Here is an 18,702-nt window from a genome sequence, read left to right on the forward strand (position 1 = left end):
GGAGTAAGGAAATCGATTTTAAGAGCCCTTTAAGTCGAAATAAAGGGCTTCATCGTATGGACGGGTGCAGGTTTACATCGATTTAATGCTGCTAAATTCGACCTAAAGTCCTAGTGTAGACCAGGGCCTAGAATGGTGCAGTTTGTACACCATGTGCCTAAAGTGATTCATCAAAGGAATTACTGATCTATAATCTGAAATCAGTTTTAAAACCAGTTCTTCAATGTTTATAAAAATTGAATATAGGATTGATGATATTCAACATTCCTTATCCTTCCAAATGAAAATTAATGAAATAATGTTACTGTGTAACTCTGTGCACAGCTTTTTTGTTGGCCAAGTAGAAGTGAGAATGAAAGCTACTAAACATCGGTTTCACTCTGTACTTAAATTTGGGGTAGAGGGAGAGCAAAGGAACATGAAGGGTAGAGTAAGGGGAGAAAAGTATGTATGAAAGGTGAGGAGAAATAAAAATACAGAAAACCCCAAAATAATTCCAGGTTAGGAGAAGGTGTAGAGATCTACAGACCCTGAGGGCTCAGAAAGTCCTCCTCTTTTCTCCCCTCCAGAACAGAAATATACTTCTATTTGTGTTGCTTGGCTCTGAAATACTTTGATATAGTGTTACATATTTTTTCTGCCTATTTTCCAGAATTTCTGTTATTGTTGCCACATCAGTGAAACCTGCTTGCTTTGCTTTATTGTACCTTTGTTCTGTTTGCATTGTAGGATACAGTAATTTATGACCGTCTGGCCGAGAGTTCAAAATACAAGGAAATTACTTTAAAACATTTAGAGCAGTTTGCTACAGAAGGTGAGTAATAGTGCTTGATATAAAACAATATGAAATAAAACCTCTCAATTCTCATAGGTACTATAAATTTCAGCTTTTATTATATGATTATAATTTATTATATGTATGTTTATTAAACTCCTGTAGCCTCTGAAAAAGATGGTCCCTTTCCTGAAGAGACTATGTTCACAAATCTAGACAGATAAAACAGGTAGAATCAGCCGAAGTAGAGGCTTTTAAAAATCAGTTGTGCAGTTGAAATGTATTATGGAGACACAGCAGTGATTCCATGAAATTAGAATGCAGACTCTTTTGCAACCTTTAATTTTGATCTCTCCCAACCTCTAACTTTTGGGAAGGAGAGGAAGAAGGTTGGAGGGAGTGGGATGAGGATGGTTCAGGAATCAATGTTGACACTGTGATGACCTTGCGCAGAGAGGCCATCCATCCACCCCTTGCAGCTAAGTTTGCTTTAAGGCTGCTTTACATTACAGGAGTGAATCCATTACTGATAACACCAGGGATTCCTCCCATACCCACCTCAATTGCCATGTCTCTGTATCCCCAGTGGTCTAGGAGAATCATCTCTCTAACCACTATTCAGTGGCCATTGAAGGGATATAGATTCCACATTTGGGTTCACAAATAAGAATCTATAAGTGGCTTGAAAAGGCTGTCTATAAAGACAATAGGTACCTATCCTCATCAAACAATGGACACTTTAAACAAAATTAAAAGTCACTAGAAAACACCACACTTTCGATGCAGGCAGGAAAAAAACCTCTGCAATAGAAAATACTGATATCGTATACACCCTTGCAATAGTACTTTGCTCTTAGATAGCACTTTTCATCAGTAGATCTTAAAAGCACTTTACAAAGGAGGTAAGTATCATTACCGCTATTTTACAGAAGGGGAAACTGAGGCATAGAAGTAAAATGACTTTCTGAAGGTCACCCAGCAGGCCCCTAGAAGAGCCAGGAATAGAACCTAGATCTCCTGAGTCCCAATCCAGTGGGCCACAGTGCTTCCCACATACTGCTCTGAAGTCTTTCTGTGCCTGATAGAGGAAAGCAAGTTGGTCATGGGTTATAACATCATACAATAAAGGACCATAGTATTCTAATTCATCCAGGCAATAGGAAAAGATGGATGGATAAGGAGCAAAATTAAGGTTATTACAGGAAACTCAACTGCAGATGTTCTTTCATTTTGATATAACTTTAATAAAATTTGTTTCTAAGTTCTTTTAGAAAATTTTAAGAGATTTATTTTACTAATTGTTCATGCAACAAATAAAAACCTAATTAAATTATCAATATTTATAATTATCCATGGGGTTATAATGATTCTGCCCCCCTGGGTGCTGTAATACTGAAAGTGAAGCATAAGCAATCTATTGTTAGCGCCTTTTGCAGAACAGATTGCAGGATTTTCTGGTTGTATGGTAGGAAATATAAATTAACCTCTGTTGTTCCTGAGGAAGTCCAGAGCCCTTTTTCCCTGCTTTGGTCCCAGATGGGAGAAATGGCTCCAGGCTGCTCTTCCCCCATTCCACAACTGCACCGTTAGGCCACGGGGGTAGGGATGGACTTGGTTAGTATAGTTGCTGGCCTGATAGGGAGCACTGTCACTCCAGCCAGGTTTCTGCTGGTATTAACCACTCAAGCTGGGCTCTCCACATAGGATGCTCTTCTCCATCCTCTCTCTGGGCAGTTCCTCCCAGTGAGGGGGGAAAATAATTCTGTATATCTTGGGTACTTATATGACCCCCATTGCCACAGTAGGTGGCAATATCTTTATCCTTACAATATCCCTGTGAGGCAAAGAAGTACTCTTATCCCCATTTTACAGATAGAGAAGTGAGACACAGAAAGGCTAAGTACTTTCCCAAGGTTCCATAGGAAGTCTGCAGCAGAAAAAGGACTTGAACCCCAGTCTTGCAAGTCTTCTCTCTCTTTCTCTCGCTCTTCCTTTCCCGTCCACTTTCTCACTTTTACCCTTTTTTTCCCTCCTTTTCTCTGTGTGGAGTGCATGAGTGCAAGTTTTTAAAATCTGTGAGCACACTTAATCCTATTGAGTGATAGATTTTAAGATTGCCCAGAAACACTCATGCATTCCACATAGAAAAAACCAGCTGGGATAACAGTGGTCCTTGCTCCGTGAAAGTTTCCCAGTCTTCCTCTCCATGACTCCTGAGCCTTATAACACCTTGTAACGTGCACATGTTGTCAAAATCACCCTGGTCAGCATCCACTCTTTCAAAGACAAATTTCTTACTGTCCAGGAACTTATCAGTTTTACTTATCTGCCTACCCCATTTATAGAATAATTATCATAGTACATCTAAGCTCTGTGCAGTAAAACTACAGCACAAACCCTTATAAATAAAATTAAAGAACCAACAGAAACAAATACGTGTGAAAAGCCCTTGATTTTTTTGTTTTGATTGTGTGTTCCCTGATGTCCAAGGGAATCCATTAGACCTTCCCTTGGAGGCAAGGACGTTCTTAAATCCTAAATTGAGGCACTTACCTTTAGTAAGTAGAGAGTTATGACCTGACCAAATCTTTTGAGACCTCTTACACCAAGAAAGCCTATTTCTATTCCATTACTTTAGAGAGTTCTACTGCTCTTTCCCCTGTTTGTATCATCAAGCAATTGACCCCTTTGGTTGGTGTGGTGATACGATCACTGTATGATGGCCTAAGTGAAAACAAAAGCTAGCCTCAGGTCTGTTCCCTGTGTGTGTTCTTCACATTATGATTTGCATCAGGAGTGTTTGGGTAGCTTTAAATATATATATATATATTGCCCAAAGTATCATATTCAGAGTATCATACTAAGAAGGAACCCTAAAATACAAATAGGCTATGGAAATAAACAAAAACTTGTCAGATAGCTGGTAGTGCAGCAGCCTAATGCTCCTGATGAGTAAATCTTTGATTGCTTGGATCTCGGTGTCTGGGTTGCTTAGAAACTTCAAAAAAAAATGTACTGGACAGGACAGCTGAAATGTAACACGGTGTGAAGCTTAGCCTTCCCCATATAGGATAACTGGTTTGAATCAAGGCTATCTAGATAGTGGCTGAAAAGTGTTTATTATCTGATAATCCATATGAAATGAATCTAAGGTCTCAATCCAGATCTTAGTGGATAATTGTCCTCCTCCAGATCACCAGCACAATTGGCAATCTCAGCAGAGAGGTTGGGGATTGAGCTGACATGAAAACTAAATTTTGTGCCTCCTCTAGACATAGTGTACTTCCATGTCCTTGTAGGGAAGTGTGTACTACTGCTCTTCCACCCCTCATGTCTTTTTCTCAAGAACAGTCAATCAGTGACCTCACAAGCACTGAATTCACTTGTTTTTTAAAAAAAAGCGTTGTCCATTCTGTAATACATTAAAGAAGAATTCAGTATTTATTATTGCACCAAATTTAAATCCTGCCAATGACATTACACCATTTCTTTAATGTTTCCATTCATGTGGCAATACAGTATGTCCTTGGCATTTGCTACACGTATTTGCTACGTTGTTCAAAATGAAGTGGTTAGCATTGCTGGCATTTACATTTAAGCATTTAATACATTTCATTGTTAATACCCATGTAGGTGAATGGAAGAACTGTATAATTCTCTTTGGTCTTGTTCCAATCTGTCAAGAAGCAGACTCAATAAGAGTCTCAATTTTTTGTTAAGATTCTTTGCGGTCAGTATGCAAGTAAGTTTATTTTTAAAAATTAAAGTTTAGATTCTGGAGACCAGCAAATTCCTTGGAAAATACTAGCTCTGTAGATATTCCACATGCACTCATTGCTGTTTTTCCACTTCATCTGATTGGTGGATTGTGAAAAAATATTTAGAAAGATTTTAATATCCAAGTTATACAATCCTTGCCACCTTTTTCTCTCCCATTCATTTTTCTGGACCCATCTCATAGGACTCTTCTTATGAGAAAAACTCAGTCCATTTCTTAGTGTAATAATTCTGCCAGGTTGTACTGACAGTAACAAAGCCCAGGTTCAATATCTAGGGTTTCCACTTAACATTACAGAACAGATCTGGCTTGAGCCCCCACCCAATAATCTGGAAAAACTAAACACCATCCCTGGGCACCTCTGAGAGGCAATACTTTCCCACTCACACACACAGTCTGTGTATAAAAAAAGAAAACTTTTATTAAAAGGAAGAGGGAACTCAGCATTAATTTGGGAAAATACCACAACAACAATTCAAAAGTGTGCAAACTACAAGTAAACACCCACCCCACAGTACGATGAGCCGTGTCCTTTGCCTCAGTTTCCCACCTGCGGTGTGGAAGTCTGACAGACTAATGTTCCCTTAACACATCACTCCCCTTTCCGTCTTCTGCATGCCATTCATAGATGGTTGTCCAAAGTTAGCTAAGTCCCAGAATTCAGGGGTGTGTTCACATGGGTTCACTTCCCACCCCAAAAAGGGGGGAGGAGGAGTCAACCAATGCTGCTGCTCAGTGCTGCTGCAGCTGTTATCACTGCTTGCTGCCACCTTTGCCTCTACTCATGGCTGCTGCTTGCCGCTCCTGGAATGTCATGTTTTAAGGTTCCAGCACTTAGCCCCATTCTTAGTGATTTCAGCTTTTAGTGATTTCAGTGGGTAGCAGAGAACCTCACTGCTACTGCAACCCCTGCATTGTCTTTCACACATCAGGTCTAAGGCTCAGCCTCTAGACCGGCTCATCAGTGATTTCAACAATAGCAATGACTGAGCAGAAACAAGGACTGTCTGATCAACTCTGCCTTTAAACACAGGAGAGGCAATGGCCAAATGGTATCTAGGACTCCTTAAACAGAGTCCACACTACCAGGAACACCTCTCCCCATTCCTTCTGCCTTTCACTTGGCTTTTCCACCACTGACCCCTGCTTAGCGAACAGGGTTAAAGTTAGGGTGACCCTCTCAATCGAGGGGTGCTAAGTACAGTTCTGCTGCCCTTTACTCATACAATAAGGAAAACAACATTTCATTTCCCCTGCATTCAGTACTAAAATTTTAACTCAAGACATCCAAAAGTGATCACTTTGGTAAAACTGGTCTGTGACCTACAAAGAGTAGGTCATCATCATGTTCCCATTATGCTTCTGGCGTTTAGGGCAGCGACAAAATTCCTCCACTCCTGTCTGTTTCAGGCAAGGCTTTCAATATTTCCCCAGCTGTGCCCCACGTTTTTCAGCTCGGCTTCCACAGCTCTTTGCCATGTTGCTTTCGGGCAGCCTCGTTTTCGCTTGCCTTCAGGTTTCCATCTTATTGCTACTCTGGTGATGGAATCAGTTTCCATCTGAAGCACATAGCCAATCCATCTCCAACACCTCCTGGCAATGATGGTGCTCATATCCTCTTGGATGCACTGTATCAATAGATCTTGGTTTGAGATTGTTCTGGGCCAAAAGATACGGAGGACTTTTCTGAGGCAGGTTGTAGAGAATGTGTCTATGAAAATACAGCCTGCTTCTGAGGTCTTTTCCCCCAGTTCATCACTAGATGTCAGAGGAGAGCTCATTCAAACCCTTCTTACATCAGTGTAGGATGACCACACACAGTTTCATAGAGCTATAGGGCCTAAAGGGGCTACCAGATCATGTAGTGTGTCCTCTGTATACCACATGCCATTATATTTCTCCCAAGTACCCCTATGATAAGCCCAAAAACTTCAGTTAGACCAAAACTTTCAGTCCCCAGGAAACTAAATATTGTGTGTCACAGGCAGAGAACAGGAGAGAGCAAGATACCACCTAATGTCAGAGGCCACTACAGTCTTGCATCAAAGCTTAGCATTCCTAATGCTGTCAAATTGCCAAGAAATCTAGAGGAATGTTAAACACCGTTCTTATTCTGAAGATAGTTAAATTAATTAGTGTGCCTTGTACATAAGAGGTATACGCTGTTGTTCCCCACCCAGCTTCTTCCTTTATATTAATTCTTACTGTGCCGATTCAAAATTTCTATTGCCATGTTAGTTTATAAGCCTCAATACAGCTTTGTTTATTTTATTTATGAAGCTTCTTGATTATTTAAGTAGATGACATTAAGCTCTCTAGAATGTAATTTAGGTGCAAATTAAAATGCCAAAATATAGTGGTGTTCTATGTTAGAGGTACAAAACCAAGCATTTGTATGTCAGAAAATTTCAAAAGTTATGTTTTCTCCACTATACTAACTGAGCCATGTTTGCACATCCTATATATTTCATAGTATGTTTTCATAATCATTAAGTACCACACCAAATAGCCAAATGTCTCAATGAACATTCAAAACGTTTGGATAATTGGGAGCTGCCCCATCAATCTCTTAAAGTTTGTTCTTAGGATTCTTCAACCCTGAATTTTAACCATCAAAACTTGCTGAAGCAGCTTCCATGATTATGGAAAGCCAGCAGCTTATGCAAAACTCTTTGCTTTTGTAGTTTAGGATTGGGTTGTACATTAACTCTGATCCTGCAAGCTCTTAAATTCCATAGGACTTATCGAAGGTCTGCAAGACCAGAGCTCTACATCTTGGAGGACATATTGAATCTTTGGATAACTGAGCTTTTGGATATAAATGTCAGTTCACGTTTAAAGCTTGCATGTACTATTTGGGGGTTGGCAAAAAAAGGGCTAGGGAACATTAGAGGAGTAATATGATCCTTTTTGCTGTTAGGAAAGGCCAGAGGAAACATAACTGAAGGACATAAATCCACACTGTGTAGAGGTCAAGCACAGGAGTTTATTACGTACAGCGCTGATGGAGTGTCACCTCGCTTATTAGGCTCAGAGACACTGTCAATCAATTGATTACAATGGAATATATGGATTTTCCATGGGTGGGGAAAAGTGACAGGGTAGGCAGTCCGACAACCCTGGATAGGTCTAGCAGCAAGACATGATAGCACAGTAGCCAATGGTCAAAGGTTACATAATGTCTCCGCCCATGGTCTTAAATTAACAAATTAATATTTAATTAGTACTTTAATTAATGTATTAGTATAAAATATATATGTTGAATTCTGATTTGGGGTCCATAGGAGTGAAGTAGCTCCTTTGATTGTCTAACAGGTACATATCTAGGGGTAAAAGCAAAGAAACAGTAAAAGTATATGGCAATAAAGATTGTCTTTCAAGTTGTTCATTTGTGTTTTTAAGGCAGGCATTGGTCCCTGGGAAAGGGGGGTGGGAGGAGGCCATATCTTATACTGACATGCTTTAACCTTTCATAAACTCAAGGTTGGATGTGTGGGAAGAACATTTCCCTACAGAAGAAACTAACAACAGAAACAGGGCTTCTTTGTTCTAGTTGAAACTTTGAATAAGACACAATTATTGCCCCCAACATCTGGCATTTTACTGACCAGGCATATCTTAGCAAAAGCAAGGTTATCTTTGGTTATTCCGCTTTCTCTTAGTTTTTGCTAGGCCTCTGACCTCTTGACCAAACTCTGGACTTTGGGCCTGTACACAAATCCATATACCAGGTTATTACATCAGCAATGGATTTTAACCCTTGAATAACTATTTTTTGAAAATTTAAATGTATACATTTTACCTTTTTAAAACTCCCATGTTTTGGGTAGATCGGTATCTACTCCTTTAGTTCCCTTTAGCTCCTTATTGATGAGTGAGGAGAAAAAGTCCCTGTTACTGCTGATATTGAATAAGAAGACAAGTCAGGATGGGGACAAGAATTTATCACAATTCTCCAGAGACCCATCACTCCTCGGTACAAGAAATCCAGGCCAGAATGGCTGTAAAAGATGATTGTTGGAATTATTTGAAATTATTAATATGGGTAACCGCCAAACACTAATTTAACCATAAAATCTTAATTAAATCCAAAGGCTTATACAATTGTTCTACACATGCCAAAAAAGCTGAAATAATAAGCAATTTACTACATCCAAACAATAACAAAATATTTATAAACATTTGATCAAGATACTTACAAATGGGCTAAACGCAGGGATGCTTAGACCTATATTGGTAAGTGTAGCGGAGTGGACACCCACTGGGGCCCAGAGGGGTTTAAGATAGCCCTGGGAGAGGGCTGGGGCAGGGGAAGAGCTGGGCTGATTAGCAGAGCAGCTGCAGCTGGGGGCCATGCCCCAAACAGACCCAGCGGGCCTTATAAAAGCCAGGGAAGCCAGGAGCAGAAGAGCACTCTCTCTCTAGCTTTGAGAGGGAGGGACCTGGCTGCAGGGACTGGAATAGAGGACCTAGTTCAGAGCAGGGCTGGGAAAAGGCCAAGGGAGCTCTGGCCTAGGAAAGCCCCAGGCTGCAGGCCTGGGAAGGTCTATTAGGGTTGCAGGGGCAGCCACGGATAGGCAGAGGCAGCAGGTCCAATCCCAACCTTGTCTGTGATGAGTGGCTAATACTGCAGTCTGCCCCAGGGCCCGGGGGCTAGCGGGTGACTGGCAGGAGCCTACGACTGAGGCGAGGTAGGGATAGTGCATAAAGACAGAGTCTGCATACAAACTGGAAATAACACCAGCAGATCACTTTGTGCATTCAAAAATTCCCAAAATCCATAAAAAAGAGCAGAGATGCCTATTGCTATAGATTACCATTTTCATGTCCAAACACTAGAACCAGTTTATACACAAAAGATGTTCTCGGAGCCTGTTGGAGCTCTTTAGGTCTCAAGAAGTCTGAAGGTGTTTGAGTGGTTATTCCTTGACTTTAGCAAAGCTTTTGTTACGGTCTCCCACAGTATTCTTGCCAGCAAGTTAAAGTAGTATGGGCTGGATGAATGGACTATAAGGTGGATAGAAAGCTGGCGAGATTGTCGGGCTCAGTGGGTAGCGATCAATGGCTCCATGTCTAGTTGGCAGCCGGTATCAAGCAGAGTGCCCCAAGGGTCAGTCCTCGGGCTAGTTTTGTTCAATAACTTCATGAATGATCTGGACTGCACCCTCAGCAAGTTTGTAGATAACATTAAACTGGGAGGAGTAGTAGATACACTGGAGGGTAGGGATAGGATACAGACGGACCTAGACAAATTAGAGGATTGGGCCAAAAGAAATCTGATGAGGTTCAACAAGGACAAATTCAGAATCCTGCACTTAGGACGGAAGAATCCCATGCACCGCTACAGATTAGGGACCGAATGGCTAGGCAGCAGTTCTGCAGAAAAGGACTTAGGGGTTACAGTGGACGAGAAGCTGGATATGAGTCAACAGTGTGCCTTTGTTGCCAAGAAGGCTAACGGCATTTTGGGCTGTATAAGTAGGGGCATTGCCAGCACATCAAGGGACGTGATCGTTCCCCTCTATTTGACATTGGTGAGGCCTCATCTGGACTGCTATGTCCAGTTTTTGGCCCCACACTGCAAGAAGGATGTGGAAAAATTGGAAAGCGTCCAGCGGAGGGCAACAAAAATGATTAGGGACCAGAACGCATGACTTATGAGGAGAGGCTGAGGGAACTAGGATTGTTTAGTCTGCGGAAGAGAAGAATGAGGGGGGGATTTGATAGCTGCTTTCAACTACCTGAAAGGGGGTACCAAAGAGGATGGATCTAGACTGTTCTCAGTGGTAGCAGATGACAGAACAAGGAGTAATGGCCTCAAGTTGCAGTGGGGGAGGTTTAGGTTGGATATTAGGAAAAACTTTTTCATTAGGAGGGTGGTGAAGCACTGGAATGCATTACCTTGGGAGGTGGTGGAATCTCCTTCCTTAAGGTCAGGCTTGACAAAGCCCTGGCTGGGATGATTTAGTTGGTGATTGCTCCTGCTTTGAGCAGGGGGTTGGACTAGATGACCTCCTGAGGCCCCTTCCAACCCTGATATTCTATGATTCTATGGTTCTGGATTTGAAACTCTAACAGGTGGAAAGATCACCTTCCAAATATGATATGAGTGCAAATGGATGCACTTACATCTTCCTGAGCATGAAGACAGAAAGTTCCAGTGTTTGCCAAACAGTAGCAGCAGAGTGAAATTAAGAAGACTTTATTCAGTTTCAGTACTACTGTTCAGAGCCTGTGGGTAGCAGTGAAATTGTTGAGTCCTGTCAGTGTCATTCTCCAGAAATCTAAACATCTTAAGACAGGAAATTAACAAAAAGGCACTCCAACGAACAACCTTAATTATTCCCTGTGTCCTTTAAAATCAGTTTAAGCTAATGTGGGTCCACACAAACTAAAATACCTTACTCACAATCTTAAGGGGTTTTGCATGGTGTCTCTTGAGGACAGAATTAAGTTTTCTGCTCAAGGAGAAACTTTTAATTATGAAGAGTAATGGCAAATAATGACCAATTAATAATAATAAATTAATTTTAAAAAAATCTTCAAATGTAGCCTGTATGCAAGAGTTTGCTCAGTTTTGACTTTATGGGAAGTTGGAAGAATCTGTGACAAGGCAGGGTTAAGATTGTTTGGATACCCTCACTGTGCATTTCCATAACTTAACACATTTAGATTTGAGTTTAACCTTAACTCTTCCTGGGTTTTAAGATAATTACATTTCAGTAATATATTTTACACTAAATTACTGATTCATTACTCTCAATCTTAACTCTATTTTAAATTGTTTTGGTCTAGGAATATAAACAGACACACACAAACTCATACAGAGAACAAAAATTACAGATAAGAAAACCCATTTGCTCAGATTTTCTGCTTAGCCATTAGTTGTGATTTTGTGAGTGGAGAACACTTTTTCTGGTACACACTGAAATTTTTTTTAATAACATTAGGATTTACATTTTAAAAATTTCTTGTACGCTTGTATACATATGAGCCCCAGTGCATATGTGCAAGTCAGACAGTTGTGCATGAATGCTTATGCAAACCCATCTTGTGTACATGTTGTACGTTTTGTATATGCATTTCAGGCAAGTTGACATTGTGAAACATTTGAGCCTAATATTGTAGGTTTTAAAAAAAAATCTGTAAATGTTACAATTAAAAACGGTAACAGGTATTTTTTTATATATAAATCAGAAAATCAGCTTTTCTTCACACAAGTTAAATTGAGATTGATTAAAATAATGCTTAATATTAATATTGTTTTTGAAAGTTTTATTTCCATAATTTACAGATTGTGAGCATGAGATCATTTGCAATTTATTACTCTGAAAATATTAATTCTTCATTTCATTGCCTGCGGTGGGACATATTCATAACTTGAAAATTAAATAGTTAATTTTAAAAAAATAGTTCTGATTTTGTCTTGACATATGTATGTCCAATTATAAAATAAAGATTTATACTTTTTATCTAGAAATATCTATTTTATTGCCTGCTAATTTAAAGTATTAATGTGGTGAATGACAACTATGTTCACAAATGGAAGAGCAGTGTTTGGCAACCAAAAATCCATGGGATGGCTTGGGCACAAAGACGTGACAGTAAAAGGAAGCATGCTGGCTGTTTTATTCTTCGTATCTCTTTCTATACAGGAATTTTTTGTACTATGACATTGACAGCCTCTCGTATAGATGTGCTGCACAAGTATAATATCGAATGGCACCACTATGACTTTACCAAGTAATAAGATAAGTTGAAGTAGTTCAAGACTGGTTTGCATTGGTGCAGTAGGTTAGCATCAGGGATTTTTTCCCATTTCACTATATTGATGTAGGTATGCTGGTACAAATATTCCCAGTGTAGATAAACCCTTAATATATTGTCTTGTCTTGTATTCTTGAAGCAAGGGGCTTTTGTGACATGCACCAGTGAGTTTTTTTCTTTTATCTGTTTATTCATAGTAAATTTAGCTTGTTAACTACGTATTGTTAGCACTACACAGAAATGAATCTACACTACGCATGCATCCGACAAAGTGGGCATTCACCCACGAAAGCTTATGCTTCAATACGTCTGTTAGTCTATAAGGTGCCACAGGACTCTTTGCCGCTTTTACAGAAATGAAGTAATTTCTAACTATGAATTGCTATTCTTACTGTCTGTTTACTATTTTAGGTTTAAGAACGCTCTGTTTTGCTGTTACTGAGATAGCAGAAAGCCAATATCAAGAGTGGCTAGATGTCTATCACCGAGCTTCAACAGCTGTACAAAACAGAGCACTGAAGTGTGAGGAGAGTTATGAACTAGTTGAAAAAGTAGGTGGAGATGTCTGGTTTTAGTTATGTTTTTGTCATATAGTACATGAAGTTTGAATCATCATTTCGGAGTGAGACTTGGACAAATTAATTTTATTTATATAGTATGATTACCATAGTCTTCAAAGTTTAATTCAGAACATCATCTAATGAAGTAAAGACTTCTACTAATTCTAATTCTAAAGACTTTATTATACACTAAATGGCAAGTAGGTTAACCATAAAAAGAAGTTTTTTGGGGGTTTTTTTTGAGCTGTATATTTTCAAGAATTTATAAAAGCAAATACTGTGTTGATATATTTAATCCTCTGTTTGTTAATCCTTTGATTTATATCAGAGGTCAACATAATTGTGTTTTTGTGAGTAATAATTATCTATCTTCTCTATACTCTCCCTGTAACATCAGGGCATAGTGTAACTTTCTGAGGTGATGTAGCACACTGTATGGTCTTTCCTCAGCTGCCAGTAATTTGTCTTACTGGGTCTACTAGTACCATCACATATTGTCAGACATGATACATATGTTTAGCATGCCTATTTCTAATTAGTTAGGCTAGCCTCTAGATTTTTATGTGCTAATTACATGGTGTCCATCCATTTATACTATATAACATTTCAGTCAAACCTAGGTGCTAGTTTTGCCTGCTCATTTCTCACTAATGGTGGAATTTTCAAAAGCAGCTAATCAACTTTAGAACACAAGTCCCATTGAAAGTCAAATATTGTGTAGGGGCCTGACCCAGCTACTGGTAGAGGCAATGGGAGTTTATCCTGTGAACTCCTAAGGTGGGTTTTTTTTAATTGCACATAAGGGAACTAAATGCTCAACTCCCCGAGGCACTTTTGAAAATGCTTCCCCCACACACCATATTAACTTCTCCCACTCTCCATGGCATTTCTTTACATAAAAGTGGAAGGTGAAAGCAAGTATGCATCCCATTGCATTTTGATAGTAAATGTCTTTCACATTCCTATTTGCGGTGTTGTAGCCGTGTTGGTCCCCGGATATTAAAGAGATGACATAATGAGGTGATATCTTTTATTGGACCAACTTATGTTGGTGAAAGAGACAAGCTTTTCAGGTAAGAAGAGCTCTGTGTAGCTTGAAAGCTTATCTTTTTCACCAACATAAGTTGGTTCAGTAAAAGATACTGCCTTGCCCACCTTGTCTCTTTGACATTCCTTTCAGGATTTTGTTGAACTGTTCTAAGTGGTTGAAGTAAGGTGGTGTTAAGGTGTTTCTCCTTGTACTTTGTGCCCAGAAGGTAGTGCTTCTTTATTATATATTACTAATATTGATGGTTTTATGGGGAAATTGTAGTAAAATAGTGCTTCATGTATTGCACGGGTAGTTAGGGGTGGGAAGGGGGAGGATGAAACAGGCAGTTTGCAATGGCTGCTCCTCACAAGAAAGCAGACTGTATCATCCCCTCCCGCAGCAGCACCAGACAAAAGCCAGTCACACAACCCTACAACACCCTTCTCCACTCCCATTACCCAATGGCAAGCAGTAGTGGGAGGACAAGTCCCAGACTTTGGACCCAGATTAAGCATGTGATTCCCTTCCCCTCATTCCCCACTATTCCCTGTAATATGAGGAAGATAAGGAGGAAAAGAAAAGTGTGACGCAGCAGCCCCCACCTTCCCAAAGGTAAAGAGATGGACAAGGAACATGGAATTTGACTCAGCAGCTCCTGGATGAATTCTCCACCACCCTATCCTCTGATTAGAATGTGCAGTTGTGATAAGTGTACAAGCAAATTGGGTACTTATTTTGCACATACATTTGAGTCTAAAACTTTTAAAAATTAGACTCCTAGAATTCAGAACGCTGAAAGCTGCTAAGGAGCTGGCCAGGAGCAGGATTGTCCAGTACACTGTCCTTGCTCATTCCCTTCCTCTGCCCAGAGTTTCATTCTTCAGTAGGGCAGTGCCTATAAAAACTCCAACCAACCATCCTCCCATACTTCTGAATCTTCTTTCTTTTTTACCACAAAAATGTATGTGGCTCGTCTTTCAATACTGCTGTGTCCCTACAGTCTCACTGAAATCAGTAGGAGATTCAGCAGCTGATTATCTTTTAAAATCAGGCCTATTTTGTTTAAATGCCATTTGCCTTTTTGAGGGCTGCATAATTATCTGAAAATCTTACAAAGAACAGCTGAATTACCTTTTAAGTCTTTGCTTATTGGAACTAACAAAGGTTCTTCTTTCAGTGGTCTCTGCATATTCCCACTTGTGGGAAATGGTGCCCCAGGCATCAAGCTGCAGAATTTTTCTAGTAAGCAGAACATTGGGGCTACTTGCCCCTCCCCTTCATGGAGGATTCCAACGGTACAGAAGGGTCCCAACCATCCTTCAGTTCAAGTGCTTGCATTTGCCCATTGCACTGTAGGTGTGTGTATGCCTCATGCACTAGCGCTGGAGAGTTTTCCCTAGCAGAACCTGTAAGAGTGGCCCTGCCCACCTCAGAGTTCCTTCTGTTGCAAGAGTATAAAGGGCAGAGATGCCCCAGCCCTCCTCTAGTTCCTTTTTACTGTCAGTGATTGGAGCATTGGTGTTCCCTGTGAACAGTTACTCAATCTGCATAGCGGTACTCAAAACATTCTTCGGAGTTTTTTTCTTCTATTTTTATAATTTTAAATTCTTTCTTTTGACTTGGTCCTCCTTTTGGAGCTTTTCCAGTGCAGTGGGGCCCTGGACCCTACGTTGTACCAGGGGACTTACGCCGAGGTCCCTGGAACCAATGCAGCCTTCTAGATTGTTGGCACTGGGTCACTTATCGCTGGCACCACCTGCCTCAGGCTCAGTACCACCTCACTTCCATAGGGCCAGCTCAGGATCTGCAGCGCTGAATATTACTGGTGGCCAGGAAGCCATCCATGCTTCCGCAGTACCACAGTCCAGATATAGGTCCCAGTCAAGGTCACAGAGAACCCCTCCCAATACTGTTTCACCCTGGTTCTCTGGGTACTTTGAGTCATCACTGGACTCTGAAGTAGACTCTCGGGTTTCCTGGTACAAGAGTTTAGAGACCGCTCTTGTCATCATTCTCATTGCCAGGGCTCAGAGAAGGGTCCATCCAGGGATTGGAATGAATAGGCCAATCAAGCCTGGGGTCTAGTATCATCTCAGCCCCACTGGGGACCTATTAGTTGTCTTGAGGTATGCCTCTGACATCCAAATCTACATCATCTCATAAAAATAGATCTCCCAGGAAGGATGCTTCCCCCACGTGCTATGAGAGGCCAGTGACAGTTAATACCAAACAGCCTCCCAAGTCCCATGCAGTTGATTCACCATTGCCAGCTTCGCAACAACCATCGGTACCACAGCACTTACTGGTACCACAAGACTAACCCAGGGAGCAGTTTCCCTTGCCTCTGCTTCAAGCCTTTTCTTCTTCTCTGGGTGAGGCCCTGGTACCAGAAGCAGCATTCTCAGTACCCACTGGTTGTAAAGAATATCAGGAGTTACTTAGGAGAATGGCAATCTCTCTAGGCATCCAGGTGGACATTCTCCATCCAACTGAAGCAGGGAAGGTGTGTCCCTGCCTATTAACAAGGCTGTCTTGCAACTGTCCAAAGTGATCTGGTAGACCCCATCCTCCATTCCTCTGGTGGGCAAGCCAACAGAAGTTCCATTCTCTAGGACAGAATGGAAATACCAGGTTCTGTCCTAGGAATTTCAGCAGGTCCATCTACATCCCACCCCCAGTTCATTAGTTGTGGCCATGGTGAATGCAGGAAGTCATCAGGGCACTACTTAGGCTTCCTCCAGGACAAAGATGCGAAAGAGCTTGATCTTTTTGCCAGAAAAACTTAGTCCATAGCAACTCTACAATATCAGCTTGCTAATCATCACATCTTATTGTCATAGTATGAATTCTCCAATTGGGAAGCCATATCCCAGTTTGTCACCAAGCTGCCTGAAGATGCAAGGGAGCAGTTCCAGTTGGTTGTGGCTAAAGATCATCTCACTGCTTGTTCGGCTTCCCTAGATGTGGTGGATTCTGCAGCCAGGGCCAGTGTGACACCTGTAACAATGCACCATTCCTTTTGGTTGCAGTCCTCATGAATTCCTACAGAGGTGGAAAAAATGATTGAAGACTTCCCTTTCCAAGTGTGTGCCTTGTTCTCTTCCAAAACAGATGGGGCTTTGCACACCCTAAAGCACTAGAGAGCAGTTCTGAAGTCTTTGGTCCTCTACATCCTGATAATGAAAAGGACAAAATATCATCCTCCAACCAGCCTAGACAGCAGTACTACCTCTTGTGTCAGGCTCACAACCTAAGAGGAGGCAAATGCCTTCCGCTTCCTCAGGCTTCAGGCGTCCACAGGCCTCAAAACAGCAGATTTGACTCTTCTATATCGAGGACAGCATGCCACCTAACCTGGATCTAGCTGGGCCTTCCCTGCCTACCAAGACAGGTTGTCCTACTCCTACATGTCTGGCAGTCCATCACCTTGGCCAAATGAGTGCCAAGCACAGTGAAATTGGGATATACCCTGGACTTCCTCACTGTCCCCCCCCTTCCCTTTTCCCATCCCTCTTCAGGAACCACTCATGAGTCTGTACTAAGAGAAGAAGTGCAGATTCTACGTTCTGTGGGAGCTATAGCAGAAGTGTTCCATCTTCATCAGGGCAGGGAGTTCTTTTCCTGATACTTTCTAATTCCCAAAGCCAGAGGAGGTTTCAGATTCCTCCTAGACCAGGGTGGGGAACCTACGTCCTGTGGGCCAGATCCAGCCTGTTGTCTAATTTCATCTGGCCCATGGCAAGTCTCGGCACTCACCTGTGAGGTTGGAGCCGTGAGCACCGGCTTGCACTGCCCCAGGCAGGAAGTCCCGAGTCTCAGCGCCCACCTCCCCAGGTGGGCAAGTTCAATGTTTTATATTTCTCTCTCTAAAACAAAAAACTAAATTTAAGATGCTTTTTACTTGCGTGTAGCCCGCAATTGATTTTTTTTTCTCTGGGTCAATGGCCCGTGATAGAAAAAAGGTTCCCCATCCCTGTCCGTAGACCTTCGGAACCTGAACAGATACATCAAGAAGATAAAGTTCCATATGGTTTCCCTGGCCCCGATTATCCCTTTCTCAGATCTGGGGGAATGGTAGGTGTCCTGTAAATCAAAGGCAACATATTTCCACGTGGCAATCCATGTTCCTGGGGTTCATAGTAGGATACAACCACTACCATTTCACAGTACTGCCTATTGTCAGCCTGCGGGGGGTTACCAAGTGCATGGCATTGGTAGCAGCTTACCTCCTCAAACGGGATGTACGTGTATTTCCTTACCCAGACAACTGTCTGGTTCAAGGCTACTCCAGACCTCCATTTATCAAACACTGCATCTCTTCAACATACTGGACCAATTTTATCATCTATCCAAAGGATAGAATTCATTAAGGCAATCGTGGATTCCAAATCTGCCAGGATATTCCTGCCTTTTTCCAGGTCTCAGGCTTTATGAAACCTGTGTGTGTCCCTCAAGAAGTATCCTCAGAGTACTGTAAGGATTGCTTCAGGATCCTAGGTCACATGACAGCATGTACCTATGTCTCCCTTCACACCAGACTGCACATCAGCACATTGCAGACATGATTCAACTCAATATATCGACCTGGACAAGACAACCTGTTGTTGTCTCTGAAATGGTGAATGAGCTAGTCCAACATGTGTAGAGGAGTCACTTTCTCACCTCCTCTCCCAACCATTACTCTGGTAACAGATGCCTCAGCCATAGAATAGGGAGCACATCTGAGTGCCCTCCAAATGCAAGGGTTGCAGTCGAAGGCCATGCTCCACATAAACATTTTTGGAGTTGGGAG

At 41.5% G+C, this 18,702-nt stretch overlaps 1 protein-coding gene across 3 annotated transcripts in view; it reads left to right on the top strand.

The window, feature by feature from the left end:
* ATP8A1 (ATPase phospholipid transporting 8A1) overlaps window positions 1-18,702 on the top strand; it is a 250,687-nt gene that overhangs the window by 118,451 nt on the left and 113,534 nt on the right. For all 3 annotated transcript variants that reach the window (XM_074951493.1, XM_074951492.1, XM_074951494.1), the window contains 2 exons: window positions 730-814; window positions 12,732-12,871. In XM_074951493.1, the coding sequence (XP_074807594.1) occupies window positions 730-814; window positions 12,732-12,871 (225 nt within the window). The remainder of the gene's footprint in view (window positions 1-729; window positions 815-12,731; window positions 12,872-18,702) is intronic.

The sequence above is a fragment of the Natator depressus genome, chromosome 4 (genome assembly GCF_965152275.1).
Source record: "Natator depressus isolate rNatDep1 chromosome 4, rNatDep2.hap1, whole genome shotgun sequence".
Taxonomy (NCBI): Eukaryota; Metazoa; Chordata; order Testudines; family Cheloniidae; genus Natator; species Natator depressus.